The sequence below is a fragment of the Lagenorhynchus albirostris genome, chromosome 14 (genome assembly GCF_949774975.1).
Source record: "Lagenorhynchus albirostris chromosome 14, mLagAlb1.1, whole genome shotgun sequence".
Lineage (NCBI taxonomy): Eukaryota > Metazoa > Chordata > Mammalia > Artiodactyla > Delphinidae > Lagenorhynchus > Lagenorhynchus albirostris.
Window position 1 is genome coordinate 79,009,523 of NC_083108.1, and position 16,238 is coordinate 79,025,760.

General features: G+C 42.7%; 1 protein-coding gene across 1 annotated transcript in view; it reads left to right on the forward strand.

The window, feature by feature from the left end:
• Positions 1 to 16,238, forward strand: part of BRAP (BRCA1 associated protein) — a 37,937-nt gene that overhangs the window by 1,043 nt on the left and 20,656 nt on the right. The window contains exons 2-6 of the mRNA XM_060121056.1: positions 1,219 to 1,380; positions 2,049 to 2,247; positions 3,412 to 3,601; positions 10,015 to 10,128; positions 11,779 to 11,927. Coding sequence (XP_059977039.1) covers positions 1,219 to 1,380; positions 2,049 to 2,247; positions 3,412 to 3,601; positions 10,015 to 10,128; positions 11,779 to 11,927 — 814 coding nt within the window. The remainder of the gene's footprint in view (positions 1 to 1,218; positions 1,381 to 2,048; positions 2,248 to 3,411; positions 3,602 to 10,014; positions 10,129 to 11,778; positions 11,928 to 16,238) is intronic.

Sequence of the window (16,238 nt, forward strand, 5' to 3'; positions counted from 1 at the left end):
TGTGGTCCTTGCTTTAATGGCACCAGCAGTTCAGTTCATGGAGACAGATGAAGTAAATAATTACAAAATAAATGTAGGGGCTTCCCTGGTGGCGCAGTGGTTAAGAATCCGCCTGCCAGTGCAGGGGACACGGGTTCGAGCCCTGGTCGTTAAAGATCCCACATGCCGCGGAGCAGCTAAGCCCGTGCGCCACAACTACTGAGCCCGCGCTCTAGAGCCTGTGCGCCTCAGCAAGAGAAGCCACCACGATGAGACACCCGCAGCCCCCCCCGCCACAACTACAGAAAGCCTGCACAAAGACCCAGCGCAGCCAAAAATTAATTAATTTAAAAAATAATAATAAATGTAGAATTATAGCTGTGACAAATGTGGTGAATGAAAGGAAAAAAGAGTTTGGAAAGCTACTACAAGAGTATGTGTTTGGTTTGGGGAAGGGGCCTGGGGCTGGTAGGGATGGTGTCATTGGAAACTTCCCTGAGTATGTGAGTTTTGAAGCTGCAAATTAAAGATTGAATGTGATTTAATAGGCTACTGAGTTCTGAAAGTCAACTAAATTGACATAGGCCACATATACACTTCTACATGGGTCAGTCATTGATTCATTAATTTATTCAACAGATCTTTAAAGAGCTTCCAATGTGTGGTAGGCACTGTAAGTGCAAGGGATACAGTGACGGGCAAAACAGGCCTGATCTCTGCTCTGATAGAGCCTATATTAAGGATATTCCAGTCGAGTTTCCAAATTCCTTTTCCATTTTTGTGTGTTTTAGTGATTTAAGACAATGATCATGGATTTCCAGGGCATGATAGCATAAGGGTGTTTAAGAAGACTACCCCCAAAAGTTTTTAAAAGTTTTGTTTATTAGTGGACTTGATGCCTTCATTTGGGGCTCAACACACAGTTTCACTCTACAAGTGTTACTAAAATGTTGGTTCATCTGAGCATAATCACTCTCAAAGCTTTTATCTCGTTCATTTGCTTTAAAGCGCATGGTTTTCACTAGAGCAGTCCTGCATTGCTGAGTTTATTGCACCGGGCATTAATTGACTGTCAGGCACTGCAGGAGCCCCAGAGGTGAGTGAGATGGCCACTGCAAAGGCATCTTACAGTCTTGGGGGAGGGCAGCAGAGAGAAAAGGAAAACCTATGGATGGATACATTGAGAGTAGAAAGGAGCTTGTTTTATTATCAGGTATTAATCATTCATGTGTTCTTTAGTCGGGGAAATGTCTGATGAGGAGATCAAAAAGAAGACACTAGCTTCAGCTGTAGCCTGTTTAGAAGGGAAATCACCAGGGGAGAAAGCAGCGATCATACATCAGCATCTTGGCCATCGAGAAATGACAGATATGATCATTGAGACCATGAAGGCCAACCCAGGTATGCTTCCTAAAACCCGAGAAGACTATCTTTTGTAACCTAAACCCACGGTTGCCTGTTTTATACGCAGTGTTCAATGAAACCTACTTTTATCTTTTACTGCCTTTGTGCCTTACTTGAGGTCATTAGGCCATATTTCAGCTTCTCTAAATATTTCTCCTAAATCAATCCTAACAAGCTAGGTTGACAGCTTTGCTCAGTGAGGAGAGCTACTTACCACATAGGTCAGGGGCAGATCATGTTGAAATCAGGTAAACGTGTTGTGACTCTCCCTGCTCTGCCAGCTCATTCCATCCAGGGGAGTGGAAGTGTATTGCATTTCCAGAGTGGAGAACTGGTAGGTTTGGTTTTCGAACTTCACAGCCCTGAATATTTATCCCACTTAGGAGTGCACGATGGAAGACACCTGCCTTATTATGGTACTTCTAAATGTAAAGGCTACTGTTGAGTCTCTGAGGGTGTTAATGACATTTGGGGCGGGCGGCGGGTGAAGAGCACTTCCTAGCTGAGTTGCCGCCACAGTTCTGCTGTTCTGTGAATGTAGTTCTTAGTGCAGTACATTACAATTTCTCTTCCAAAGTTTATTCTTCTACTCAAAGTTTTCATCTGATTAGAGTCCTTCAGCATATTTCCTATCAGTTTATAATCCAATTTTTGGTTTGTGAAAGATGAGCTGAAAGCTACAATGGAAGACAGGAAGTCTTCAGAAGCATCCCCCACTGCACAGAGAAGTAAAGATCAAAGTAAAGAAGGCGTAAACACTGCTCCTGATTCTCCGTCCAAACAGCTTCCAGACCAGATTTCGTTCTTCAGTGGAAACCCCTCCGTTGAAATAGTTCACGGTATTATGCATCTATACAAGACAAAGTAAGAAAATCCTTTTCTCTTTTGAGTTTGTCTGTTTTTTTGCCACAGGGCAGAGAAAAATCTCTTGCCCTGAAGGGAAGTGGGTATTTTAAGCTTCAAAGGGATAGTACTTTCATATACTGTGTGTTAAAGAATTCTTAGATGTTTTATATATGGTTAAATCTCGTACATTGGGTCAAAGCTTCTTAGGAAAGAATTGTGTAGATTCACTTGAGAAAATACCTAGGAAAATATTCCCTGAGAAGGTAGGCATGCAGGTGATTGGAAAATTGAAAGGAAGGAAGATAAAAAAGAAAAGAAAAGAAAAATTCTAAATGATCCATAACATCATTGTAGACTCATATTCCCACCAAGTCTTTACTAAAGAAGCTGCTAAGAAGTCACATAATGGGTTGCAATTTCATCACGTCATTTTACCCCTTTCTGTGGTCCAAACAAGGCTTGCTGGAGGCCAAAGGAAAGGAAGGGTTTTGCTAGTCTACAAGCTGGGCCACCAGCTCCTTGGATAATTGGTAGCTGATCTCTTTAAAGGCTGTCCTTGTCCTAACTTGTCTGCTAGGTTCCCACTGGGAAGCAGAATACTCGGGGAGCCATTTTGGATCACAGCTATTGAAGTGAGTTTGCAGCATTTCAAAAGCAAATTGCATTGTGGGAGGTTTTTCTTTCCCCTCTATTCCAGCTATTCCAACCCAGCAACACTTTCTGTAATCTTCAGAGTCACATTCTTATGGTTCAGAATTTTCCTTCCTATATTTTGAGCTCTTCTCTCTTTGAGACCCTTTGAGAGAAGACCGTAGTTTGAGTTGTGCTTCTACATTATCTAAGGAGAATTCTTACTAGAAAATTAATGAGAGCAAAACACAAACTGCAGATTTGCCTGATGGAGATTTATAACCATAACAAGCCTTTAACTGAAGATTAAAAATATCAGTGCTGGGTATAATGTAGAACATTTCAAAGCTTACCTTAAACTCCACTGCAGGTATGTTTAAGGGATTTTGCATTTACCCATGTAGTGTGTATTTTCAGGTAAAATAACAAGCTGTTTAACTTGATTTATAAAGCATTACACTTTTTTTCTTGGACATAAAAGTTGTGTACTTAGTGTTGTTTGCACTAACTATACCTCATCTATTCAAGACAGTCTAATTATTGTCTTATTAGTAAGATGACCTCCTTAAAAGAAGATGTGAGGCGCAGTGCCATGCTGTGTATTCTCACAGTCCCTGCTACAATGACCAGTCATGACCTTATGAAGTTTGTCGCCCCATTTAATGAAGTAATTGAACAAATGAAAATCATCAGAGACTCTACTCCAAATCAGTATATGGTGCTGATAAAGTTTAGTGCACAGGTAAAAGTTAAGATATTAAAAGTCTCTTTGCCACAGAAACTGTGTTTTTGAAACTGTTTGATACTAGCCACGTGTGATTTACTGCATTTTGCACTTCAGAGTCTTGATACGTTCTAGAGTATTGTTGTAATTCTAGAAATATTTCTAAATTCATCAGCAGACACGCTGTTCTAATTCATACCTGCTATTTTTTATAAACCGGATTGAGTATGAAATCTAGGGTTGTGTGTGTTTGTTTATCCAGTAGTAACCATTCCAGTAGAACAAGAGTTCCCAAACTTTCTGAAGTTAATCCTGTATTATTATTTGCCTTTGTAAAACTGTGCCCCTGCTTGTATCATCCTCTTTTTAGTAGATATTCTTTGGAACATTTTAGAAAATAAAATCAATTTAAAAAAAAATTTTGGTGACAGGAGGGGTTTTGTGACACTCCTTGCATCGTTAAAGATGCTTTAGAGGTCTTTTTTTTAAAATGTATTTTATCTATTTATTTATTTTTGGCACGTAAGGTGTAAGGTCTTCGTAGCTGCACACATGCTTTCTCTAGTTGCAGCAAACTGGGTCTACTCTCCTTTGTGGTGCGCGGACTTCTCGTTGCAGTGGCTTCTCTTGTTGCGGAGCACGGGCTCTAGGTGCGCAGGCTTCATTAGTTGTGGCACGTGGGCTCAGTAGTTGTGGCTCACGGGCTCTAGAGTGCAGGCTCAGTAGTTGTGGCTCGTGGGCTTAGTTGCTCCTCGGCATGTGGGATCTTCCTGGACCAGGGCTTGAATCTGTGTCCCCTGCATTGGCAGGTGGATTCTTAACCACTGCACCACCAGGGAAGTCGCAAAAGATGCTTTAGAGTTCTAATTGGAAATCACTATGATAGAGAGACAAACACTGAAAGAATGGTGATATTTTCAGCTTTTAAAAGTATTTGCACGTTATAACAGAGTTTTTGACTTAGGAAGGTTTTGCCATCCAGTCCGTTTCACTTGTTGCATTAAGCATCATTTTGCATGCGCCTCAGTTCTAAAGATGTTAGAAAGATATTCTCTTGGTTTTTATTCTTAGGAGTATTCATGTTTCTATGTCAATATAAAAATGAGGTAAGCTTTAGGTGTTATCCAGGTTATTAAAGGGCTGGCTACCTTATCCATAGGTTTCATTCAATTTGGTTCTTTTTTATTTTTTTTATAATAGTGTTTATTTTTACTTGTTGACAGTTTGCTTCATTTGTTTATTTATGGCTGTGTTGGGTCCTTGTTTCTGTGCGAGGGCTTTCTCTAGTTGTGGCAAGCGGGGGCCACTCTTCATCGCAGTGCGCGGGCCTCTCACTATCACAGCCTCTCTCGTTGCGGAGCACAGGCTCCAGACACGCAGGCTCAGTAAATGTGGCTCACGGGCCCAGTCGCTCCGCGGCATGTGGGTTCTTCCCAGACCAGGGCTTGAACCCATGTCCCCTGCATTGGCAGGCAGACTCTCAACCACTGTGCCACCAGGGAAGCCCTTTATTTTATTCTTTTATAGCTTGTTACATTTTGACACTTCATTAGGTTTTTTTTTTTTTTTTTTTTTTTTTTTTTTTGCGGTACGCGGGCCTGTCACTGTTGCGGCCTCTCCCATTGCGAAGCACAGGCTCCGGATGCGCAGGCTCAGCGGCCATGGCTCATGGGCCCAGCCGCTCCGCGGCATGTGGGATCTTCCCAAACCGGGGCACGAACCCGTGTCCCCTGCATCGGCAGGCGGACTCTCAACCACTGCGCCACCAGGGAAGCCCTCATTAGGTTTTGAAATGCAGCTCTGTCCAAGTTACTTCTTTCTCACCTCATTGATAAACAGCCTTCCTGAATTTGCCCCAGATAGACAGTTCCAACTTGCAGATTGGCAAAGAAATGAGTGTGCCTGTAGGGTCACTTGCCATTGCCTCTGACCAATCACCAAGATTTGTGGGTAATAGGAAGCCCATGACACAAGGCCCACTTGTCATCTCCTCATTTCAAAAACGCAGAGTTGACAGCAGTAGCAGCCATTCATTGGCCGTGGGAACAGAATTAAGAGAAATAAGAGTTCGGGGCTTCCCTGACGGTCCAGTAGTTAAGCCTCCGCACTTCCACTACAGGGGGTGCAGGTTCAATCCCTGGTTGGAGAACTAAGATCCCGCATGCCACATGGACACACACACAAAAAAGAGAGAAATGAGTTGGATTATATTTGTACCTGTTCAGCAGGCCACCGAGAAAGAACGCTTAGTGTGGAATTCCGTGTACAAGAGGGTACACAGTTGTTATCTTTAACCTTTACAAAGCACCACACATTTGAGAGAGACATTTAAAAGGTGTTTCAACGGTTCTGTAAGCTTAGAGTTCACAAGTTGACATTGAGAACTGAAAAGCACCTCACAGCTGCTTTCACTGACTGTCAGAAGACCTTCCAAGGTTGCTGAAGAACTTTCCAAATAATGGGCAAGTGGTATTTTAAATCTTTTTGAATCTAATAATAAGGGTATTGATGATAACATGCAACCTTTATTGACCGCTTATTCTGTACCATTCACTCTGCTAAGTGCTTGATGTGCATTAGCTGATGTAATCCTCACTACAGCCCTGCTGTTGTTATCCTAGTTTTACAAGTGAGGAAACTGACTACGGAGAGAGGTTAGTGATATGGCCAGGGTTATACAGCTAGAAATAAGTGACTGAGCTGGGATTTGAGCCCTCACTTTTAATCCCTGGGGTGTAGTCCTCTTCCAGCAGGAGTGGGATGAAAGTGTGGGGAAGGGAAGATATTCACTGTTTGCCAAAAAAATTGTGTAATGGCAGTATTTTACTTATAGCTTCTATCGAACAAGCAAGGGTGATAAGTAACACAGGGAAAGTCACAGAAAGAGACTGGGGAAAAATGTTTAAGAACATATTAGACTTTTTATTTAGTCTGAAGTGTATTAAGCCCACAGCACTAACTTGTCTAATAAACCCACAAACTTCCCTGTAGCACATGCTGCCCTTCACAGTCTGCAGTTAGTGCTGTGGAAATTTTCTGCTACTGTTAATGGATTTTCTTTGTACTTCTGCATTGTCTCTCCACCTCTGTCTTTGGACCAAGTGCAGGTTGCTTAAGTTGACACATGTTTTCTGAGACTGTGATACAGCTTTCTGAGTGCTCTGTGAGGATAGAACCCTTGACCTTGGTATCGTGAGTTGTATTGTTTATCTGTAATGCTAGATCTTAGGGTCTAAGGCTCATCCTATCAGGGATTTTCTAAGGCCTAAAATTACCCTCCTGGTATAAGACTTGAAGTTGTTAAATTAATATTGGGCCCTAATGAGAATAGACTCAATATCACCAACTCCTGAGTAACTTACTAGATGTCAAGCCTGTGCTAAGTGCTTTTCATGCATTAGCTCCTCGAGTCCTCTCAGTTATGCCATAAGGTAGGTGTCATTATTTTCATATTTTATAATTGAGGAAACAGACATGGGTGAGACACTTGCCCAAGGCTACATAGCTAGTAAGTGTCCAAGTTATGATTCAAACACAGGCACCCTGACTCCATGGCCTGGGCACGTAACTATATTCTTACTCCTTTCTTTTTCTCATCATAGAATTTTATTAAGAACTAATAGGCCTTCTCTATGTCTTTTATCATTTCTTGAATTTCTGTTGGCCTCATCTTTCCTTATTGCTGGAGGTGTTAGCTGTGCCTACAGAGTTGTACTGTGCCCCTTAGGAAATTTAGTCTTTGGGTAAGGAATTTGTAGTTCAGGATACAGGGAAATAGAAGGGGATTCAGTTTTGTAGTTCCTTGGGACAAAAAAGAACAGATAACCTCTCAATGGAGTATGTTGACTCATTTTCACTTAATATGCTTGGGCCAGCCCAGGAGATAGCTCTTTTGAAAAGTAAAAATGTGTTCTCAGAAGTAAAAATGTGATCACTGTGACAGTAAAGGAACCTTGATCATAATAGGTTTTTCTTTTTCTGAGTTTATGGTGAGAAAAGAACAGTAAAATCAAAGGACTAGAAAAAAACCAAAAGCTGGGTTTCTTGAAATTTGGGGCTCTAGGGCTTCCCTGCTGGTGCGGTGGTTAAGAATCTGCCTGCCAGTGCAGGGGACACGGGTTCAAATCCTGGTCCGGGAAGATCCCACGTGCGGCGGAGCAACTAAGCCCGGCACCACAACTACTGAAGCCCGCACGCCTAGAGCCTATGCTCCACAACAAGAGAAGCCACCGCAATGAGAAGCCCGTGCACCGCAACAAAGAGCAGCCCCAGCTCGCCACAATTAGAGAAAGCCTGTGCTCGGCAACGAAGACCCAACACAGCCAAAAATAAATAAATTTATAAATAAATAAATAAATAAATTTGGGGCTCTATACAGTGCAGGCAGGCATTTTAAACAAGAGTTGTTTCTTCTGTGGTTTTTTTTGGCAGTTAGCGTCAGGCTTTTGTGCATTTCAGTGCTGAGTTGAAGCAGGAACCACATGGATTTTGTTCCCTGCTCTTGTCCTTTGCATAGCACAGTGCCCAGCATGTGCTTGGTACTCAGTAAATATTCCAGCCAGTGAAGCGATATTTCCAATACCAATATTTTAAAGAAGATAACAATGTGTTCAAAAAGTATACTTCTTTGGTATAGATAATTCCCCCAAGAAAGAAATAATTTATCTCATGTTGAGTAGATTTTGTCACATCCCCAGTATCACAAACCTTGTCCCTTCCTCTGAGGAGGCTTGGGCACTTAGGGAGCATCTACAGAGCTGGAGGTCTTTGGCTGGGTCTGCTGTTCTCAGCAGCCACATCTGCAGCAGTTCCTGGTGGTGCCGGAGGCCCTGAAGAGCCAGCCGTGGCCCTCATTTCCCTCGGTGCGTGAGTCCAGTTGCTCACTGTGCTGCTTACTCATCCAAAAGCCTTTCAAGACATATCTACTGCTCTTGAAAAATGGATGAAGCCATTTGGGGCTGCTACTTCTTAGCGTTAAAGAGACTTATTGTCCAAGAACTGGCTTTTAACATTTTGAAGTTCAAATACACAGGTTGTTTCCTGAAGGAAAGCCTCCCCACCCCACCCCCCAAAAAGTCCCTGCAAAATCTGTGTTCAGAATTGGTCATCCTTCCTTAGTGGCTTAGCTTGCTTGGTCAGATTAAGAAAGCATAGGTAATTAAGAATCCACACTTGAATTACATCATCAGAGTGCAGTGAAAAGCTGCTGAAAAGCTTAAAAGTGGCTGTAAGGTTCAGACCCTATGAGGGTAGACAGCCAGGACTGGTTTTGCCTGGTACAGCTTGAATCTCGTCCTTGAGGTTGATAGTGCTGCATTTCCTTTCGCAGAACACCCTTCCTCTCTTCAGGCAGCTTGTCTACACTGGTGAGGCCAAAGCACACAACTTCCTATCTTTGGGCTAATGCCTGTGTGAGAGTGAAACCCAGATAAGCCTTGGCCTCTCAGCTGCCTCTAAAACTTAATGAGTTTTAAAAGCTGGAATTGTCTCTTTGTTACTTTCTACTAAGGCTAGACTGGAAGATTTGATTTACTTGTGTCCATATTCACAAATGCACATGTGCCTTTGCAGCTTTACCTACAGGGGACTGTTTCCCCTGATTTTATCTGTCTTCCACTCCAAGGGAACAAGTTGTTAGTATTTTAAAGGCTGGTTCATCTTGGACCTCTTGACCTTGGCCAGAAGTTTTGCTTTTGGTGTTACACACTAGTTGCTTAAAACCTCCTGATAGGATTCTTATCTATCATGTATTATTATTATTATTATTGGGTTTATTGAAAAGAAGGAATTGGCTTTTCACTCCATACCAGTTCCACTGGTCCTCTATTTTTCCTCACATAGATGCTGACATTTGTTTTAAAAAGCTCTTCTGTAGGGAATTCCCTGGCAGTCCAGTGGTTAAGACTCAGCGCTTTCACTGCCAGGGCCCGGGTACAATCCCTGGGTGGGGAACTAAGGTCCCACAGGCCATGTGGTGTGGCTGGGGAAAACAAAAAAGCTCTTCTGTAACAATCATTGCTTATGATCTGGTTCCAAATAGGCTTGACTTCAGTGGCTGTGAAAGTGCTGACTAGAGGCAAAAAAAAAAAAAGAAGAAAGAAGAAAAATGATATCACGGGAAACGTTGACCATTGTTGGCTGAATATGTATTAAAATTGTAGTAGCTGTCAGTTTATTGCACTTCAGTAGCTTCTGCTAGTTCCAGTAAGACTATCACGTATCAGGAAAAATTGTAGAGAAAATTGACCTGCAGGGTTCAGTTAGCCTGTGAACCTGCTGCCATAGATGTTACTTTTGGCAGTTGCTTTCTCTCCTAAGTATAACTTTTAAAAGCTGAAGAACAGAATAGTTGAAGCCATGCATCTTGAATAGAAAGCACGTTTTCAGGGTCTCTCTCTTAACTTTTTCCTTTTCCCCACTGGTTCACCTAGGCCGATGCAGATAGTTTTTACATGGCATGCAATGGCCGCCAGTTCAACTCAATAGAAGATGATGTTTGCCAGCTGGTCTATGTGGAGAGGGCTGAAGTACTGAAATCTGAAGATGTAAGTGTGAATAATTCTTATGTTTGATATAAACATATCAGAATGGTATAAAGTTGGAAGTTAAGATATCTGCGGAAATGTCCAGAATAGGCCAGTCCATAGAGACAGAAAATAGATTAGTTGCCAGAGGCTGGGGGAGAGAGAAGTGAGGAGTGACTGCTAACAAGAACAAAGTTTCTTTTGGGGGCGATAGAAATGTTCTAGAATTAGGTGGTGGTGTGATGGGTGCACAGCCTTGTGAATATACTAAAAACCACTTTAAAATGGCAAATTTTACATATGTGAATTTTATCTCAAGTTTTAAAAATTGTCCAAAGTATTTTTTTAAAAAAAGGGTATTATCTGTGTTGTTGAAAATGAGTATGTATCTATTCCAGATGGATGAAACGTTGCCTAGAGCCTAAAAGAAATGTTTTTGTTTGAAATGTTAACCCTTAATCCTCGTCCTGATTTTTGATTCTGTTTTGACAGCAATTTATGATTCCCCTGATCTCCCACCCTCCATGGGAAGCTTTCCTATAATACGTGCTGTTTGAATCATTTTATAAAGTAGTAGATCTAGCTCAGTTATGCTTTTAATATTTCCTTTCTTTTAAAGTAGCCCTAAAGGTCTTTTTACCTTGAATTCAGCTTGATAGGAATAAGTTCTGATTAGATTGTTCTGTCATTAGATTAGGTAAAATAAAAATTGGCAAAGGATAAAATCAGTCTTCCCTTTTGCCAGTTGCTGGGCAAGGCCTCAGTTTTAGAAATTCCTTTCTCTAAATGAACACGGCTTCTTGAGAGATTCCTGTAAATATCTTCTCTTCAGGGACCATAGATTAATGTGAGTTTTCTCAGTGTGTCCTCATTTGTACGCCTTACCTTTGCCTCAATAGTCCCACAGTTGGCAGGGCTTGGGTCAGACACCGCTGTGTTAGAGGTGCCTTTCTTGACCACCTAGATTGTTATGCCCCCTATTTCACACCCTGTTCTTTCATAGCATTTATAACCATAGGTAATTATACTTTTTAAAATTTTGAATTTCGTATGTCTCTCTACTAGAGTCTAAGCTGTGTGAGGACAGGGACAGACTTTGTTTTCTGGGACTTGCAGAATCTGTTTTTGCTCACCATTGCCCCACACCTAGAACAGTGTCTGGCACACATAGCAGAGAATTAATAAGTATGTGCTAAATGAATAAATAAATAAAATCACTGTTGTTGATACTGTTGTCACTTAGTGGAAAGTGTCAAGTTTTAATTTACTCTGTGGAAAAATCATTCAGATACACTCCTGTTCTCCTGCTTTTATTCCTTTGTGTTCTAGTATAGTCATGGCCATTCAGAGTTAGAGCAAGGAGTCTGGTAACAGAAGATTCTGGCCGCAGTTTCCCCTCCTAGAATGTCAGCTCTGTGAGGGCAGGCATCCTTGTCTGCTTTGTTCACCACTGTATCCATAGTGCCTAGCACAGTGCTGGAACTGTAGGAGGTGCTTAATTAATATTTGTTGCGTGGATGAAAATCTTACCAATTTATTTTCACAAATCAATAATACTGAGAACATCCTGCGAGGAGTCAAAAAGTAACAGGAAAACTGTTGCTTTAAAAGAAAAAAAAAATTAGAACCCGTGGATGACAAGTGAGGCTTATTTGAGGTGTTTCCCTGTAGGGGGCCAGCCTCCCTGTGATGGACCTAACGGAGCTCCCCAAGTGCACAGTGTGTCTGGAGCGCATGGACGAGTCCGTGAACGGCATTCTCACCACCTTATGTAACCACAGCTTCCACAGCCAGTGTCTGCAGCGCTGGGATGACACAACGTGAGTGCAGGAGGTTACCCCCCTACCCTGTCAAAGCTCATTATTACCCTTTCCCAGAATTAAGAACAGCCACCCCCCCAAAATGAATCACTCCAAGTATTTGACTTTATAAACCTGGGTACCGCGATGGTGAAGAGGTCACATAGAAGGGCCTTCCGTGTTTCTTCTTGCTTTCCTCAGTTCCCGTGAGGATCAGCATTCCTCGACCAAGTCCCTTCTAGTGCCAGTTCTGAATGCTTGCGGAATGTCCCGAAGCAGCATGAACTGTTCTTTCCTTCGAAGAGCCAGAAAATGGGGGGGGGAGTTTAGCTTTGAGGCTCTCATGCTAAAATGACATCCAGGTCTAAAATCTTGTTTATCACTTGCACTTTATGTCTACTCTTTACTTTGGCTTTCTTATCAAAGGGTGCTGGGCTACAGCAATCTGACATTTTGGATTTATCATGTTGTTGATGGCTTGGTGGCCAGTAGTAACAGTAGCCACTAAGTATGAGGCACACACACACCTATGTTCTCCTGTTTCCCAGTGCAACAGAGGCCCTATTTGTAGGGTGGCATTGTGCAGACAAAGAACTGAGGTGTAACCTGTACCTTTTTTTCTTTTTTTCAGTCAGAGGTTGCTGCTCCCTTTGCAAACTGCATTGTGGGTCTTAGCTAGAAAGGCCTTGTGGCCTTCAGACGCTGGCCTCGTGGGTTTCCCAGTACAGAGAGGAAGGTGCAGAATCAAATAATCACACAAATAAATGTGAAATTACAGCCACTGCAAGTGTTACAAAGGAGCAGCGTTGCAGCATTGTGACTCGAGAATAGGGCCCTGACACAGCCAGGGCTGTCTGAGAGGCAGCCTCTCAGGGAGGATGAACAGGAGTTAGCCAGCTGAACAGTGGAACCGGCGAGAAGGCAGTGTAGGGGAGGGGGTGTGCACGGGAAGGGGGAAATCACGTTCCAAAGCCCAGGAATAAGGAGGGGCGAAAGTCCACAGGAGTCTCTGTTCTCTGCCCCCACGTGGTCAGCTTTACAGAGCAGGGACCCTGTCTGGCTGTTCTCTGCTGTGCCGCTCACACTTAGCAGGAGACGTGGTGCGTAGGAGGAGCTCAGTAAATATCTTTGAGCAAATAAATAGACCCTGGCTTTTCCGTGGCTTGTTTACCTGGAGAAGAATCTTGCCCCAGTTCTGTAGAGTCCTTGGTCAATTCTGGGGTATCATTTGAGGGTTCTTCAGAGAATTGTCCAGGTTTAAATTTGCCTTGAATAAAGCCACGCTGAGATGTTTGTGTTCCATAAAGGGTCTGTCTGTATCTTGTGTCCATCTGCTATACCATTTAAGTTCTGGATGCTTCTTTGTTTCCTGCCACTCCAATTTTACTTTCCGTACAAGTTAAGTTTTGTAAAACCATAGCATTTTCAAGTTGGAAGTTTCCTCAGGGACCATCTTGTCCAACCTCCTCATTTTATAGAAGAGGAGACAGAGGCCCAGAGGTGAAAATTAGCATGCTCAAAGTGTCATGACAGAGAACGAATGCCAGAACTGGGTCCAGAATTCAACCCACCGGGCAGCTGCCCTCAAAACCATGCCGTGCCTTCAGCAAGTGGGTTTTGAGCCTCTCTATGTGCAACTACAGTGCTGTGTGCCGAGGGGGAGAGAAACAAACACAGACCCTCCTCGGGAACATTGGTCTGCTAAGGGAGAGTCACACATACATGTATGCTTACAATTCGAGGTAGATATGAGAGAGAGCCAGCTGCCCCGCTGGGGTGGTCTGGAAGGGTTGCTTACAGAAGGCGGTATTGGTACCAGGTCACGAAGGGTGGTTTTTTGTCAGGGAAGGACATTCTGAGAAGATTTCCCCAAATACCTCCTCAGGAAAATAAGATTACAACTCAAAATTATTTTTGAAGGGAAGGCAGGAAGAATTGAATGAACTGTTATTTTTTAATAGACAGATGAGATGGTATATCATAGAGGGCTAATTGTATAGTACAGATAAGTTTATTTTTATAATTTTCCCCCCTTTTTCCTTTTTATTCTCAGGATCATACATTTCGGAAAGATCATTTTGGCACAGTGTAGAAAATTAGATTTCAGAATTCGTTTGCTGTTTTCTTATCCCACCACTACCACAGCTGCCACAAAGACTGAAGTGATGACACAGAGCTAGTTCCTACGTTTGACAAGACTGCTTGTGGAGCCCTAGCTGCCACTTCTTTTTTTTTAATAAATTTATTTATTATTTATTTTTGGCCGCATTGGGTCTTCGTTGCTGTGCACGGGCTTTCTCTAGTTGTGGCGAGTGGGGGCTACTCTTTGTTGTGGTGCATGGGCTTCTCATTGCAGTGGCTTCTCTTGTTGCGGAGCACGGGCTCTAGGCACGTGGGCTTCAGTAGTTGTGGCACACGGGCTTCAGTAGTTGTAGCTTGTGGGCTATAGAGCACAGGCTCAGTAGTTGTGGTGCACGGGCTTAGTTGCCCTGCGGCATGTGGGATCTTCCCCGGCCAGGGCTCAAACCCGTGTCCCTTGCATTGGCAGGTGGATTCTTAACCACTGGGCAACCCAGGAAGTCCCTAGCTGCCACTTTTGTTACTTCTTCAAGTTTGTCCTGTCTTCTCTTTTGGTACTAAAGAAAGAGACAGACTACATCCTTTAGCTTTCTCTTGGGAAACATAGTCCTTATCTGTGATAAGAACTTAGTGTTCTTCCTGCTTATTTCCATTCCTTGGTTTTATCTATTCAGTAGGGTAACAAACTGATACTAGTTACATCTTGAGCATTCTTTCTTCTTGGTGCCAGTTCACTTAGCCTCAACTATCATCTACTTTCTATCATCTTTGCCCATTGGACACAAATATTCGTGACTGGTACTTAGCATTACTTTGTCTTGAGTATAAGGGTTAATGGATTTTTTCAATTTTTTTTCATTTTTATTGAAGTATAATTGACAATCAAAAATAGTATATATTTAAGGTGTACAACTAGATGACCCGATATACATCAACACTGTAAAATGCTCACCACAGCCAAGCAAGTCAGCATATCCATCACTTCACACCTTTACTGTTTTCCCTTTTTGCTTTTACTTTTCTTTTTTTTTTGTCGTGAGAACAACGAAGCTCCACCCTCTTAGTAAATTTTAAGAACACAGTACAATATTGTCAATTATAGTCAACATTGATGTGTACCAGTTCTCTAGAACTTACTCATCTTGCATAACTGAAAGTTTGTACCTCTCGACCAACATCTCCGTTTCCCCCTTTTCCCAGCCCCTGGTAGCCATCTTTCTGCTCTATGTATCTATGAGTTTGGCTTCCGTGCCATTTTTATTGGCTTTTTGTAAATTGAAACTTTAGTACTCACCGAGCACTGGTATCTTTTTCCAGATGAAATTCATTGTATGACAAAATGTTGTATGTGTTTCATGAAGGCCATTAACTTTTTTTTTTAGTGAAGTTTACTACAGAATTTAGTTTCAACTCTTAGGAGCAACCTTGAGAGGACAGGGTACATTTTGGATGATTTAAAACTTTGAGAAGTGGGGATAAGGTAGATTGAAGTAAAAATACATTGTGGGTAGCCAGACATGAAACAAAATTAACAACTCGTCTCAAGTCTCTAATTCTAACCTATAAATATTTAGTTCTTTGATTACCTAAGCTTTAGACAGAAGAGTGGAGAAAGATATGAGGCAGATCAAGATTTTTCCCTTATCCTCAGCTTTATCAATATTTTGTGGGACTTCCCTGGTAGCACAGTGGTGAAGAATACGCCTGCCATTGCAGGGGACACGAGTTCAAGCCTTGGTCTGGGAAGATCCCACATGCCACGGAGCAACTAAGCCCGTGAGCCATAACTACTGAGCCCGCATGCCACAACTACTGAAGCCCACGTGCCTAGAGCCCATGCTCCGCAACAAGAGAAGCCACTGCAATGAGAAGCCCGTGCACTGTAACAAAGAGTAGCCCCCGGGCTTTCCTGGTGGTGCAGTGGTTGAGAGTCTGCCTGCCGATGCAGGGGACATGGGTTCGTGCCCCGGTCTGGGAAGATCCCACATGCCGCGGAGCGGCTGGGCCCGTGAGCCATGGCCGCTGAGCCTGCGCGTCTGGAGCCTGTGCTTCGCAACGGGAGAGGCCACAGCAGTGAGAGGCCCGCATACCACAAAAAAATAAACAAACAAAAAAAAGAGTAGGCCCCACTTGTAGCAACTAGAGGAAGCCCTCATGCAGCAACGAAGACCCAATGCAGCCAAAAATAATTAATTAATTTTTAAAAATTTTGTGTTTTTTTTCATTTCATTTGAGAATAGCATGAAAGCATTT